Source organism: Schistocerca cancellata, chromosome 4, assembly GCF_023864275.1.
Source record: "Schistocerca cancellata isolate TAMUIC-IGC-003103 chromosome 4, iqSchCanc2.1, whole genome shotgun sequence".
NCBI lineage: Eukaryota > Metazoa > Arthropoda > Insecta > Orthoptera > Acrididae > Schistocerca > Schistocerca cancellata.
Window position 1 is genome coordinate 140,747,125 of NC_064629.1, and position 16,647 is coordinate 140,763,771.

The following is a 16,647-nucleotide window of genomic DNA, read 5'->3' on the forward strand; positions in this document are numbered from 1 at the left end:
GATATTTAATTTATTACTATTGTTATTTTCAGTAACTATGACTTAATGGAATACACTTCTCTTCTCATGACTCATTATTGGCAAATGGCTGTTATCTTTGTGTGGACTTGAGGCTTATATCTTTAGAGAAACATATCTTATCTTTTATTCTACTGTCATCTTATTTCATCTAAGGAGCAACACTGCAGATAAGAAAGAAGTGTGTGAGTGATTGCTCCAACTGTTTCACTAATTTCAGAGTTGTATGTGCTGTGTGTTGTGAAAATTGGTACTGATTTATGAAAGTGATTGATATTTTGGCTCTAATTTTGCCAATAGTTTGTCAATGTAAATGCACTAAATGAATCCAGTAAGTAAAATTATGTGGCATTAATTTTTGGTTGAGCTTTTTTTATAATATTTATGTTTGTATCTTTAACCAACTGATCACATTTATCTACATTAATCCGTGACACTGCAAATTCTAACATGATGAGATGAATGATGGAGTAGTATCTTTTTAAAAAAAGATTACCACCTTACTGAATGCATAAATATGTCACAAACTAGTACAGATATATAGAGCTAAATGTTACTGATTATATTAGAACAGATTTTTGCATCTTGCTTTATAAAAATCAAAGTAGCTAGGGATAAAAGTGTCAGGGATCAGAATTTCTTGCATGCTTTTTATAGCAAACTGCTCAAATTGAAATTGATTTATTTGCATGTAAATAACCATGGTAGGGTATAAGCCACAATCAGTATATATGTCATTGTACAAATGATTTACATATATAAATATTACTACATAAATAACCATCCATCAAAATAGTCCTAAGTTTGATTTTATTCCTTGCGTATAAGCAGTGTCAGTGCCATAACTATGGTGGCAACTTATACTAACATCTGCAAGCAATGGCTGTGCATTTGACCAGTCAGTTGTGAGCAGGCAGTGTTAAGTAGTGGACATGTAGTGGTAGTGTGCAAACGTTTTTGTGTCACAAATTGCAATGGAGCAAAATGTCAAAATCAAGTGTTCAAAATACTCTCAAGACTGTTTTGAAGAAGAGAAAAGTGTATGAAAAGTATATCCTGTACATTTTGATTCCAAAACATAAACAAAAACTGTGGATGCCTGCAGTAACTTGATTGAAATGCAGAAAATGGACAATTATTTTCTGAGAAAAAAAAATCATCTTGAGTGATGAGACCTTGTAATAATAATACTGTATGGTCACTGGCCTGGAGAAAATCATTTGGATACCACCTGAGCAACTTTTATTTCCTGAGTCAACAGCACTTGACATCCATCCAACTACTAACCAGGCCCAACATTGCTTAACTTTGGTAATTGGAAGGGAACAGGTGTTTCCAACGTGGCAAGATGATTAGTCTGAGACTAGGTGTTATAAATAGAAACCTATCACAAATGAGAAAGTGCAAAAATTCACATGAAGAGTCAATCTTGTAACGACACAACTGACACCCCGCCAGTGTGATGCATGATTTTAAAATATGCCCAAGAAGAACTTTTTATAGCTTTTGATCAAAGTCAAAATATGTAAGTCATATTGGAAGAATAAAATTGTGGTCAAGACATCTCAAAGTGTTAAGTGGATCCGGTGACTGCTTTTTCTCAAAGTGCTTGTATGCAAACTGTAACTTTTATGACCGTTTCACATGGTTGTATGAACATTCTGTGCGCTGCAAGTGGGGGGTGACTATTCAGAACATCTGGGGAATTAAAACCACAATCTTAACTTTTTACACTGTTTAAAATTTTTAAAGTAACTGAGGTAGCTTAATAAATGTTAGATGGAAAACAGGAAAATACTTCAATAGAAAATTATGCTGTAATACTCATACAGAAAGACTCTGTGGTAAATTGGCAGGAATTTTATATTGCCTAAGTAAACCGAAGGACTGCGTGAGTAAAGAGCCATTATTAAGTTATACTATGTCTTTTTCCATGTACGCATACATTATGGAATATTCCTTAGAGGAAATTCTGCCAGGGTAAAAGAAGTGTACCTCTTACAGAAGAAAGCCAATAGGTATAATGTTAGTATAAGTAACTTAAATTCTTGCACCAATAATTTATTCTGCACAAAATAATTACAGCCCCTAATCTGTCACGTATTTAATACTATACTTTACCTAACTTTGTTGATTCCATATACTACACAAGTATACCAATAAATTTTTATCTTTCAACATTTAATATTGATTATTTGACTCATTTATTCAGCTTGATGAAATTGTGTCAGATTTGTAAGTGAATGTGATGAGATGTTTGAGATGTATTAACTATCAACATTAGAATATTGTGGAAAAATTTAACATTGAAGACTTTTCATCATTTCACAAGGGATGTCTCTGTAAAACCAAAACTGAAAAAAAAAAAAAAAAAAAAATCTGCGTCATTCTCATTACTTTTGTCAGAGCTGTGAATAACCATAAAAATAATTTCAGTTTCTGTTTGCTTTCTTGTGGGAAATTATGAAGCACTTGTATACAAGTCTATTTTATTAAGACCTAAAATTTTTAGTTTCATTCCGTAAGTAAACATTTTGGTGGAAAACATGTAACAGGTCATCTGTCTCAGTAAATTATATAATAGCAAAATGTTTAAAATTTTAAGGCCACCATACAGACTATGGCAATGATAGATGTCATTAGCACTCTAAAACAGAAACTTCTAGAGAACCTATTTAGAAAATGAATAATTTTTTGAGTTCTCCTCCTGAGAATTTCCAGGACTGCAAATGCTATACACGTGTTTTATGGGGAAAGATCATTTTCATATTGTTTTAATATTATCAATAATGCATCTACTAACCTGATTTCACACACATCCAAACATGAACTTTGCAACAGATATTTCAATATTTTGAAAAGAAAATGAGTTATTTCATTTGAAATTTGATTACTGAACATGTATTACATAGCTTGTAATAACTGGATGTCTAAAATCCAAAAGCCTATCATCATCACTATAATTCTCTGCTTACCACAACAGAAATATAACTCTATGCTGCAGGAGAACACACTTTACTCAGAAAAATAAGCAAAGCTGTAAAAATATTTAGTTGGAATACAGTTTCTGCTTTAGCATTGTAATTATGAATTGAAGTATAATACGAAAAAGCTGACAGTGATGTTCATCTCAGTACAGTGAATAAATTTTGGAAAGAGGAGTTCCTCTATCTGAAAGATGAAAGATCAAACAGCTGTGATGCTTGTTATATTTTACACATCAGGCATCTGAGTAGTTATAAATGATTTTCAACTGTGTATTCAGTACAAGCTGTCAGATTCCTCAGCTCTGCCTGAAGTATGTATTTTATGTACACAATCAGTACAATTAATGTTATGTTAATTGTAAGGAGTTAATGCAACAGACACAGATGAATTTATATGTCAATCAGCCATGCTCATATTTCACAAACTTCAAAAGCAGATGCTACTCTTCTGCCTTCAATACTGACCATACAAACTTATATCAAGACTGATAATGGAGCAAACTTTACAAGAAGAAAAATGAAAAAGAAATTTCAGTTTGATGAATGGGATGTAGTAAGGAAAATGTAAACAATGTGTTAACAGTATATTTGTTACAACTTTGACAGTTGAAGTGAAAAGCATAAGATTAATAATAATCAGTCACTTGATGCATACAGTCTATTCCACAGAATTAGCAGTCAGTTGTTACATATTTTTGTTGAATGTCAACATGCACGTTTATTTCCACTCATTTGTTACTTCTTTTTTTCACTCACAATTATGCCCAAGTCACCAAGTGTATATATTGCATGGCTTGTTGCTCAAACAGGTGAAAAAATTAAGATGTATAAAACATTCTAGAGACAGCACAAACTTTAAGTAGTTAGAAAGAAACACAGATCCTCCTAATAGAATCTTCTGGAGCCACATACAGAATTTTGTCTCAGCTAATAATGTAAGAATTACTGGACCATTTCTTCATAATATATATGACTAATCGACTATTTCCAGAACCATAGTGAAGTGACATTCGCTTGCCAGGTTTGTGCAGGAAAATACAAAAAACAGACTCTATTTTATATTTCAAGCAAACTTATAGTGATTTTTGGTTGAAGCATGACATGTGGGTTAACACCCATACTGGTATGGAATGCTCAGCAGCAGCAGTGAAAACAAAACCTAAAGTGGAAGATGAGTGTTGATGTTGGTGTCATCCATATGACATAATGTTTGTCTTGCTCCTTACAGAGTACCCTGGATATTATGAAATTAAGCAGAACATACTGTCAGAGAGATATGGATAATATTATGTGCTGGCTTTGGAAAGGGTTAAGACAAGAAAAGCTATATCAACAAATATTACAACATATCAACTGACAAAAAATGTTCTCATTTTAAATCTAAATAGAGAGAAAATGTCATTTTTTGTGGTAGGTGGCACAACAATTTGTAAAAATCAGTTAAAATATGTGGACATTTCACATAAAATTTTGCATGTCAAAAAAATTAGTTCTATGGTATTTTCAGTTATAATTTATATGCAAAGCTGTTGTGGGTCAGTCTGGGTGTTTGTTTGATTCAGAATGCTCCTCGTCTCAAGACGTTACAGTTTTAGCTTGGTGGACATCAAAATAATCCTCTTGCAAGGCAAGGCTGGTAGGGGTTCTTGTAATAATTGCAGGAAAATTCAGTGTGATGCAATTTTTATTTCTCATTTTAACAAAAGGAGGAATTTATCTGTATGTTAAACCTCTTGTATACAGCCATATTGTAAAGTATCCTGAGATATGCAGGAAGAATAATACCATGATTCACTTTCCAGAGGCCCTGCCACAGTGGTAACACTGGTTCCTGTCAGATCATCGAAGTTATGCACTGTCGGGCTGTAGGTTGGGTGACTATCTGGGTTCTGAATCTGATGAGCACTTTTGGCAAGTGAGGGGCACTCAGCCCTTGTGAGGCTATTTGAGGAGCTACTTAACTGATAAGGAGCAGCTCCAGTCACGAAAATTGACAATGGCTGGGAGAGCAGTGTGCTGATCACTTCCTTCTCCATATCCGCATCCAGTGAAGCCTATCTGTTAAGCATGACACGGTGGTCAGTTAGTACCACTGGGACTTCTGAGGTCTGAAGTACTATAATTCATCCACATTCAGGCAGAAATATGATTTGTTTAACCAGACAGCACATTCAATATCATCCATTGACCAATACTTATGTCTCTCCAATCCAGTGTAACGAATAAATATCATAGGTAGGAATGGCCTGGGTTCTCTTATCTGCAGATCTATTTGAAATAACCATGCAGTGCAATTCTCTCTGGAGCAATCATTTCAAAATGAGTAAGAATGTTCAACAATATAGGAAGGATAGATTGATACTTGCTGCATAAAGTACACATTCAGTTACACAATGAAAAAGTAACACTGCAAATATTTGCAGCTTTTGGACAAAGTTCTTCTTCAGAAGAACACAGGAATGTTCAAAGTTGATTTGCTTCTCCATATCAAAACAATTCTCTGCAATGAGGTGAAATACAATAAGGTGGTATTAGTCTGTCATTAGCATCTCTCCACTATATATCTGACACCTATTATGTATCTACCACTGCTGATAAACCAGTAGCAGAGAAGGAGCTGACACTATTACAAAAACTGCCAGATCTCTCACAGACTAATACACTTGAATTCTGTAATCCTCTTTTGCTACTGTGTCACTTTACCCTTCCACTCCAAGGTATATGTAGTGAAAATAAATGGCACTGCACTATCCTAACTCTGCTGACATCATCTGTTTTAGGGTACACTTCTGAAATTTGTGGTCACTGTTGTAGCTTATTCCAAACAGGTTCTTGCAGCTAGTATTACCCCTGTGTATCATGTGGATAATTTTTTGTCCAACAAATGTAGGCCATTTACTGTGCAATATTATAAAAATTAATAACAAATCAGCTTTTACAATGAGCAATGAAACATAATGCATCAGCCATATGCCATGAATTCATAGAATAGTACATGCTATGTTGAGTAAAATCCTTAAGACATCCCTACAGCCATGATATGAAAAGATTCTTATCTCAACAAATATAATGATGAGGAAAAGATGGTCTGACTCTTGCAGATATTTATTTATAGATTCATCCCAAAATTTTTGTTGTGTCTAGACAAGACAGCCTAGACACAATGAGAGGAAGCCGAAAGGCACGCGCTTAAACTCACGCAGGCTGGCGTGAGGTCTGAAACAGGATACGTAATGAACGCTATAAAGAAAAGTACATAGCTTCTGGAATACTTAACTTTAATCCACTTTTATAGAACATTGCTCTTGATGATACATTAATAGAATCTCAATATCTATACTGGTAATGGCGCCTTGCTAGGTCGTAGCAAATGTAGCTGAAGGCTATGCTAACTATCGTCTCGGCAAATGAGAGCGTAGTTGTCAGTGAACCGTTCCTTGCAAAGTCGGCTGTACAACTGGGACGAGTGCTAGTACGTCTCTCTAGACCTGCCGTGTGGCGGCGCTCGGTCTGCCATCACTGACAGTGGCGACACGCGGGTCGGTCGTATACTAGCGGACCGCGGCCGATTTAAAAGCTACCACCTAGCAAGTGTGGTGTCTGGCGGTGACACCACAATTTTCATGTTAAGCAGTAAAATTATTAGCTAACACTAATTTGAGACTGGAAATAAACACACTATTTCACTCTTACAGTAAAAATAAAAAGGTACACTTAAGACTTAAACCTACTGAAAAATATCTTAACTGCTCTATCACAAGGTTAAAGCAAACTCCACTAAACAGTCAATAGTGCATCTAATATGAGAACAACATTTAAAGAATACTCCTTTAGATAAAGATTTACTAAGACCAACGGAGAAGTAGGATATCTTAATGGATTGTGTTATGAAACAAAATGTTCTTTAGCAATAAATTTCATCATCATCGACTTCGAAATGCTATGTCTTATTGCTGCCACAACTCATCTCTATTTTGTGATGTCCACTTCATTTCTTGATCATTTTCAGATTTTAGCACCTCCAATAGCTCTTCTACTACGATACTTCCTTTCTTAGCCTCCTGATTCTTTTCTTTCCCAGAATTTTTCATTCAGATGTAGTTATCATGTCTAAACAACCAACCAAAAAATATTCTATGTTTTTCAATACCTATGAGGTCTCTTGGCACACTGATTTATTTCACAACATTAGATTTTCTTTCTTTCCAGCTTATCCTCATTAGCCACATCTGAAACTACAATTCTATCACTTAGAAGCTCAATCTGTGCTCAACAGTGTCCAGGTTTCATAGCTGTAAAGGATAACATTTCAATTAAAAATACAATTGTTACAATACCCAATACAGCACAGCACTCCATATACAGTGAACAAAAAGAACTTACACACAAAGGCACATGAGCCATATTGGTGTTAAACTTTACAATAGACTGCCATTATGCACAGAAAATTTGAATATGAAAAGAAATTTGAAGCAGAACTTAAAACAGTTCCATTTGAGCAATGATTTTACTGTGTAAGTGACTATATTGGCCAATAATATTTTGTAGATATGTTTATGTAGAGCCAAAATTGAAAAGGCTGTCCTTTGGCCCTTAAATTTTCGGTCATCTTTACATAGCTAATGGACAACTGTTAGTGATGTAAAACTTTTAGATTATCATTGTTGTATATAAAAGGATTTGATGCTTAAGGAGGGCAAGACTTATGATGAACAGACTATGAATCTATTATGTTATGTATATATTTGTATGTCGCATTAACCTTGTAATGAATTGACATAAAATTTATATGTATATTTGTTCAACATCCATACAACATTTGTTGCCTGCAGATAGATAAAGAAACAGAAAGAATACAATAAAACACCACAATATGTATTGGTTCACCACCAGCATCTTCTGTATTAGGCATTTTGCTTACCATTATAAGCTACTGTGTTCTTCCAGTTACTTATACTGAATAATCCAACAGAACTAAATAAAAAATCAAAATCACATTAAACACATTAAATTCTGGAAGTTTCCTTGGATTTTTTTCACTTCTGGGTGATTGGTTTCTTATATTTGGAACTGGTACTGTCATCAGAAACCTGAATATAATTATTCAGGCTATGCTACTTACAAGTATAATTATTTTTATTTTTAATTTTGACAACAGGGACATATACCACTATGGCCTGTGTGAAAAAAGTTAACGAAGCAAAAAAACACAGTGATGAGCTGGATAAGCAGCTGAAAATATGGCACAGAAAGTATGAAAAAATAGTGAAGTTATTACTTCTTGGTGAGTGACCAAACTATTTCAGATAGAATCAACTAATAATTACAACAAAATGTACCTTAGTTAAAAAACACTTTATGCTAATGCTTTGGCCTCTGAGTACCAGTGATAGATTAATTGACTCTTCTGTGAACAAATATGCCAGGAGATGTTAAAGAATCACATCATTTTCTTGATCCTTCACTGGAGATGTTTCACCTTCAAGTAACATTTAATGTGACTTATGTTCTGCACTTTATTTGTAGGTGCTTATTGGATCTAGTACAAACACTCAAATTCGTTTTCACCATAATTAAATACCTCTGGTAAAACAAATGCTTTCTTTAGCATACACAGGATTATTTTAGTACATGTGAGATGTCAGTAATAGAAAAACTGTCACTGCCTGAGAGAGCCATTTATAGACAGCAAGAAAATGTTCCCTACACAGTGAGTTTCTTGCTGTGAACATACACTTCCCTATAGTAAATGAGCAATGCAGTTATGAGAAGTTTCTTCCGGTGAGACTTTGACTTTATATTATGGCAGAAAGAATGAATATATCAGATGTGACAAGTGTTTAACTGTGTTTTTATGGAGCTTTCATTCAAAACCATTATTGCTCTCTGTAAACTGTACACTTACTTTATCTAAGCATGTTTCTAGAGTAGTTTCTTTAAAAGAAAATATGACTAATTCCTCTATTAGAGTGTAGCAGTCTTTGGAGACATCTTTTACATAAAATAATTAAAAAAGGCAACACACTGATATGCTGAGTAAAGAACCTAATTTTTCTTGCTTCATACTTGCATATATCTGCCAGTATATCAGCATTTAGTAAAAACATCTAACATGTGGTACCTGAAATCTTTTCATTTGTTGCTGTCTTATGGGATAATTTCTTTGGGGGAATACACTATATACTGAGAAAATTTTGTCCTGAAAAATGTGAACAGTAGGATATTTTGTAAAGTTGATAACAGATTGGTATGCAGAGTCTTTTTCAAAGAAATCTGACATCTGAACTGATACATCCATACATTTACTCTTCAATGACGTTTTCAATACATGATATATACAGATAATCAGTTGCATAAAGTTTATTTGTAATAAGCCTTGACCAGGTTTTAATACCATTAAGGGTAGCTTCTTCTGAAGGAATAAAGTCACAATACATTAAAATTATATGTGTAAATATGAGCTAAAATTCTCAAGTCAAATAACAAAAATCATAGATGAAGTCCTCCATGAAAAACAGCAAGAATTATTACACAGGTATGGCTTGTTATAAGAACAGACATTGTACTTGACGCTGAATGTCTGTTCTTATAATAATAGAGAGAAACATTCCACGTGGGAAAAGTATATCTAGAAAGAAAGATGATGAGACTTACCAAACAAAAGCGCTGGCAGGTCGATAGACACACAAACAAACACAAACATACACACAAAATTCTAGCTTTCGCAACCAACGGTTGCCTCGTCAGGAAAGAGGGAAGGAGAGGGAAAGACAAAAGGATTTGGGTTTTAAGGGAGAGGGTAAGGAGTCATTCCAATCCCGGGATTGTGTCTGTGTATATATGCGGATGGATATGTGTGTGTGTGCGAGTGTATACCTGTCCTTTTTTCCCCCTAAGGTAGGTCTTTCCGCTCCCAGGATTGGAATGACTCCTTACCCTCTCCCTTAAAACCCAAATCCTTTTGTCTTTCCCTCTCCTTCCCTCTTTCCTGATGAGGCAACCGTTGGTTGTGAAAGCTAGAATTTTGTGTGTATGTTTGTGTTTGTTTGTGTGTCTATCGACCTGCCAGCGCTTTTGTTTGGTAAGTCTCATCATCTTTCTTTTTAGATATGTTCTTATAATAAGCTGTACTTGAGGAGTAATTCTTGCTGTTTTGCATGGCAGACTTAATCTATGATTTCTGGTATCTGACTTGAGCATTTTCACTCATAATATTTGGAAATGAAATGAGTGTATGGCATTGTTGGCCGGGAGGCCCTATTTGGGGATGTTCGGCTGCCAAGTGCAAGTCTTATTTCAGTTGATGCCACATTGGGTAACTTATGCATTGGTGTCGAGGATGAAATGATGATGAGGACAACACCCAGTCCCCGAGCAGAGAAAATCTCCAACCCGACCGGGAATTGAACCCGGGCTCGCTTGCAAGGGAGTCGAGCATGTTACCACCCAGCTAAGCAGGTGGACATAATATATGCTTATAGTTTTGACAAAAAATGTGACTTTATTCCTTCTGAAGAGATGCCCCCAGTGGGATTGTAAACTGGTCAAGACATATTACAATAAACTTTCTGCAACCGAATGGCTGTATACATCATTTATTGAAAGTTTGTTTATGGTTGCTGCTGTAAGCCATGTTTAAAATTATCTTCAATGACATTTGTGACTACTAATTGAACTGCACAATTAGGTAATCAACTGCTGAGTACTCAGTAGTACAACTGGAAATGAAGACCTGTTTTTCTGGTGGTTTTTTAATGTAAGATTTAAGATATTCTTTATGCTCACTTTATTAAAAAAAACTGAGTAAAGAAAATACGTTTGATATCACTCAAGCAAAACTGTTGTTGATTGTGGTAAGATGTAGCAGCTGGTGTACAGTGCTCTCCAAATGCAAGGAAAATATCTGGTTTCCACAATTGCCATTTGTTACAGCAATTTATCTGAATAAAGTTTTTGACAGAAGATACACACAAGTAATCTAACATTGTGCTACATACAATAGCATTTGTGGTGAAAACTTACCAGTAAATTCTCCTGAATTCACCTTGAAGTTGGTCTTAGTCATTGTGGATTATGAAATGTGCGAATAATCACTTTTAGTGAAGTGAGATCACCTATAAAGAATAAACTTGTTGAAGTATGGCTTCAAGGCATGATCTCAGTGATTATTATAGTGGGAAGGCCACTGGTTGGTCTTGAGACAGCCCTGTCTTTCACCATAGGTGCAAATATAATATGATTGGAAAAAGGTTAGTATCACAACAGAACAAAGCTGTTATTATCACAAAACTAGCTGTGTTTGTCCATTGTGGAGGTAATAGGAAATGTGTTGGCACAACAGTCTTCATTCAAATGCTGAATAGAAAGAAGTTCTCTACTCTTGCACAAATTACTTCAGAACTTGCTAGTACTCCAGGTGTGCAAGATTCACACAGAATCAATTAACGACAGTTGCACAGTATAGGTCTGCAAGCCCCAAAAAATGTCGAATGAACTCTAATGACTCACTCCAGCTGTCATGTCAAACTATGGTGCCATACTTGTATTGTGAATCCACAGCAGTGCACTAGGGTGATATTTTCAGTTGAACCCATACAATTGTATACTCTAGTTGCTGAAAGTAACACAAAGACAGTAACTTTGTCTGCTAATATGGCTCTGAACAGGAATAAGGCTGTGGGAAATGAGGACAGAAGTGGATTCTGTTCAGATTGCCCTCTCTGTGTAGAAATCCACATGTTTGTCAAATGGCACTCCAAACAGTCACACCTGTCATTTGTCCACAATGTCATTCAACAGTGAAAGCTGTCAGATTCTGGTCATCATAGTAACATCCAGTTATTGAAGGGCCATGATATTAGGACATGCTGAAGCAAGACTCCTCCAAAAACGCTACGTTATGCAACGCAGCATGCCTGAATGGCATTGCCATGCCTATTGTGCCCACATGTTACACAGCTCCTCCTCAACCTATGAGAAGACAAGTGGGTAGGATCTCGTCTTTGTTGCTGGAAGGAGGTACACCATAGATGTGTTGTGACTTCAGTATTAACAGTTTTTTGGCCATCACTTTCAGCCCCTCTTCTATCCCTCTGTACCTCAGCAGCAAGGTGACGGCAGATAGCAGGGGGAAGAGGGCGGCACACTGACACATTAGGTAATTTGTTTCTCTGAATTGCCACGTGCCCTGATATCTTTCAGAAGGACGACTTCTTGAGCTTTTGTAGGTGGAGAAGGGTGTCCTGCATATTCTGGATTACTATAGTTTCTGGGTACAAGTGCTGTAGAGATTGGAGGGCCCTCAGGGCTTCGGAGGTGAAGAGGCAATTGGCAGTCTGAACAAATTTCATCTGCTCCAGTGCCCTCAAGATTCTGCATCGAACACAGTGACTTCTCTAGATACGCAGAGCAGCCACTATTTTTAGCTCCTACTGAGTAAAAAAGGAGCACTGTGTCAGTGGTTACAAGAGGGCATTCTGAGTAGGCACGGCGATCTCCACATCAAAAGACCAGCTGGGGGCCAGCAATGCAAAAATGTTGGTAGAGCAGAAAGGTAGAAAGATTGTGGGACTAGCAGGCCAGTTACTACAACCCTGAGCTAAAGGCTTTTTTTGGTGTATAAGTTTGGAAGCGGTGCTTTGGCAAAGCAAGAAGACACTGAACCTGTATAAATACCCATCATTTTTAGCCAAAGGGATCTCAGCTTGACAGCACTATTTACAAAGGGACAACTACACCAGGCACTTTAGCTACATGGATACGCCAGAATCCACCACGAGACCTGATTCCCACCAACAATGCACTGAGTACTTGTTCCAAGCCTATCACAGTGGACATAGCGCCTTCTAGTTGATAGGTCACCTCTAGACTGACTGCACCCACAACCAGTCTTCTGCACTGAGGGGGAGCTTCTTTACAACCTATGCCTGGGTGAGCATACCAATGCTGTTCACCTCCGCTCACAAGGGGGACGAGGGGGGGACGCCACTACCGTGTGTGGTCTACTGTTACCAGAATCACGGGGGGGCTCCACGTCTATCGGCACATCCTCATCGTGTTGTTGAGGTGGTACACGTGTGCCACGGACTCCACATGCCACCATTCCCAACCCCACCACACAGGTGCTGCACGCCTGCGCTCCCAAGTTGATGCCTGTTTTCCATTGTAAGAATCACAGCGGATCTTCGCACCTATCTGCGCTCCGTGTGTGCCTGCCCTAAATTGCAGGTCCAAGCTAAGAATGTACTTACATACTACTGACTCTGCATGTCAGCATTCCTGCCCCATCACTGACGTCAACCCGGCCACTGGCCACCTGTTGCATCAGTGCCGCTGTGCTCACTGCTGATAGCACGCACTGGGGAGGGGGGGGGGGGGGGTGTGGTGTTGCTGCTGCAGAGCATCGCTACAAGAATTTTAGTTGCTTGCTAATAAAATGTATGACTATTAATGGCGTTTCCTTAACAATTACCAGTCACCATTCTGATGTCAACCCACTGCCTCGCCGGCCAGTGTGGCTGTGCGGTTCTAGAAACTTCAGTCTGGAACCGCGTGACCTCTACGGTTGTGGGTTCGAATCCTGCCTCGGGCATGGATGTGTGTGATGTCCTTAGGTTTGTTGGGTTTACGTAGTTCTAAGTTCTAGGGGACTGATGACCACAGATGTCAATTCCCATAATGCTCAGAGCCATTTGAACCAACCCACTGCGTCAATTCAACACTGCCACCTTAGTGGTTAACCACCCACAACCTTTACATTGTTTTGTCTGATGAATTAACCGTCACTGAGATGTATGTCTGCAGCTGGACACAGCACCACGTTATTGACACAGCTGTTATACATCTACATGATTAATCTGCAATCCAAAATTAAGTGTGTAGTAGAGGGTTCATAGAACCACCTTCAAGCTTTTTCCCTATCATTCCACTCTCTAACAGTGCGTGGGAAAGAGGAACGGTTAAATCTTTCCATGTGGACTATGATTTCTTTTATGTTATTATGAAGATCATTTTTCTCTATATAGGTGAGCAACAAGAAAATATTTTCACACTCTGAGGAGAAAGATGGTGATGAAATAACATGAGAAGACCCTGCTGCAACGAAAAACGCCTTTGTTTTAATGATTGCCACTCCATGTCGCAGATCATATCCATGACACTCTCTCCCCTATTTTGCGATAATAAAAAACGAGCTGCCCTTCTTTCTTTGAACTTCTTCGATGCCTTCCGTCAACCCTATCTGATGCTGATCCCACACCACACTATAATACTCCTGTAAAGGGCAGACAAATGTAGTGTAAGCAGTCTCTTAAATAGACCTGTCGCATTTTCAAAGTGTTCTTCCAATAAATAGCAGTCTTTGCTTTGTTTGCTCCAACATATGATTTGTGAGATCGTTCAATATAAGGTATTCGTAATTGCAATCCATAGCTAATTAGTTGAATTTACAGCCGTTTGACGTGTGTGATTTATCTTGTAGCTGAAATTTAGCGGATTCCTGTTAGTACTCATGCGAAAGACTTCACATTTTTCATTATTGAGGATCAGTTGCCACTTTTCGCACGATACAGATTTTTGTGAGAATCATTTTTTAATTGGTTTTGATCATCTGATGACTTTAGAAGTTGGTAAATGACAGCATCGACTGCAAATTATCTAAGAGGGATGCTCAGGTTGTCTCTTAAGTCATTTATGTTGATCAGGAACAGCAGAGGACCTATAACACATCCTTGTGGAACGAGAGATATTACTTGTATTTTTCTCGATGACTTTCTGTCAGTTACTACGAACCGTTAGCACCGAGAGTTAAAATGAGGTGAGTGGACGAACTATTTTGTTTCCCTTCTCCTGTTTTAGTGTTCAGGGGAAATAGGTTCAAGGTGGGACTCCCATCGTAATCTGAAAGTAACATTTATGAAGCCAGAGAAACTGGCTAATTTGTCGCAATTTCTTGGCAATACTAAGGAGCACTATTTTCAGCCAGTGCGTTGCTGTCAGTACAACCTACTAGACCACAATCCACCAAGTGTGTATCGGAATCGGTGGAGTGCTTCACAGAGAGCAGAAGTTACTCATGATATGCTGTAAGATGTAAGTCAGTATCCTATGGGTGTAAGTGTTTAAGCCATTAATTTTTCTTTTTTCTCCTGTTCTTAGTGTACTTGGTTGTGGACTGAGGATAAAGTTTCTACAATGACAGTCTGGGACGCAGGTTGTTTCTGGACAGGAGGCGATTCAGTCATCAATAAATCAGGTAGCTCAATTGAAGGCGGAGATGCACAGACAAACAGATAGGGCATCATCCAGTGTGGCTACTCCATTGGTGCGCCCAGCTGCCGCTAGTTTAGTTACGCCCTTTTCTGGCAAATCAACTCAGGATATACAGAGAAGTGACAAAAGTAATGGGACAGCGATATGCACACATACAGATGGTGGTAGTATAACATACAGAAGGTATGACAGGGCAGTAAATTGGCGGAACTGTCATTTGTAGCAACGTGGTTCATGTGAAAATGTTTTCGACGCGATTATGGCCGCACGATGGCAATTAACAGACTTTGAACGCGGAATGGTAGTTGGGGCTAGTCGCATAGGACACTCCATTTCGGAAGCCGTTAGGGGATTCTGTATCCCGAGATCCACAGTGTCAAGAGTGTGCCGAGAATACAAAATTTCAGGCATTACCTCTCACCACGGACAACGCAGTGGCCGACTGTGGAACATAAGACGAACGCGTCTGTTAGTAAAGTGCGGCGAAATCTGGCGTTCATGAACCATGGCAGCAGACGGCCGACGCGAGTACCTTTGCTGGCAGCAGTACATCGCCTACAGTGTCCCCCTAGGCTCGTGACGATATCGGTAGGACTCTAGACGACTGGAAAACCGTGGCCTGGTGATAAGAGTTGATGGTAAAGTTCGAGTGTGGCGCAGACCCCACGAAGTCGTGGGCCCAAATTGTCAAGGCACTTTGCAAGCTGGTGGTGGCGTCAAAACGCTGTGGGCTGTGTTTACGTGGAATGGAGTGGGTCCTCTGGTCCAACTGAACGGATCATTGGCCAGAAATGGCTATGTTCGGCTACCTGGAGACTATTTACAGCTAACCATGGATTTTCTGTTCCCAAACAACGATGGAATCTTTACTGAAGACAGTGCGCCATGTCACTTGGCCAGAAGTATTTGAGAATGGTTTGACGAACATTCTGGACAATTGGAGCTAGTGGTTTAGCCACCAAGACTGCCCGACATGACTCCTATCGAACCTTTATGGGACATAATCGTGAGGTCAGTTTTTACACAAAATCCGGCACAAGGGACACTTTCGTAGCTATGGACGGTTATAGACGCATCATGCTTCAGTATTTCTACAGAGGACAGGACATCCAACAACTTTTTGAGACCATACCACGTCGAGTTGTTGCACTACGCTGGGGAAAAGGAAATCCGTCACGATAATTGGAAATATGACATGACTTTTGTCGCCTCAGTGTACAGGGTGATTATAATTAAAGTTTCAGTTTCAAAACACTGTAAAAAGAAGAACTACTGTTCAGAATGACGTCTAATCTGAACAGCATATTAGTAACTCAGGGGAAACATTATGAAAACAAAAACAAAACTAAGGAAAATTTTCGCACTAGATGGC

At 38.2% G+C, this 16,647-nt stretch overlaps 1 protein-coding gene across 1 annotated transcript in view; it reads left to right on the plus strand.

Moving 5' to 3' along the window:
- Positions 1–210: 210 nt before the first annotated feature.
- The window catches only part of LOC126184633 (guanine nucleotide-binding protein G(f) subunit alpha), a 64,986-nt gene continuing 48,549 nt past the window's right edge, over positions 211–16,647 (plus strand). The window contains exons 1-2 of the mRNA XM_049927106.1: positions 211–349; positions 8,164–8,289. Of these exons, the coding sequence (XP_049783063.1) occupies positions 8,178–8,289 (112 nt within the window). The 5' untranslated portion in view covers positions 211–349; positions 8,164–8,177. The remainder of the gene's footprint in view (positions 350–8,163; positions 8,290–16,647) is intronic.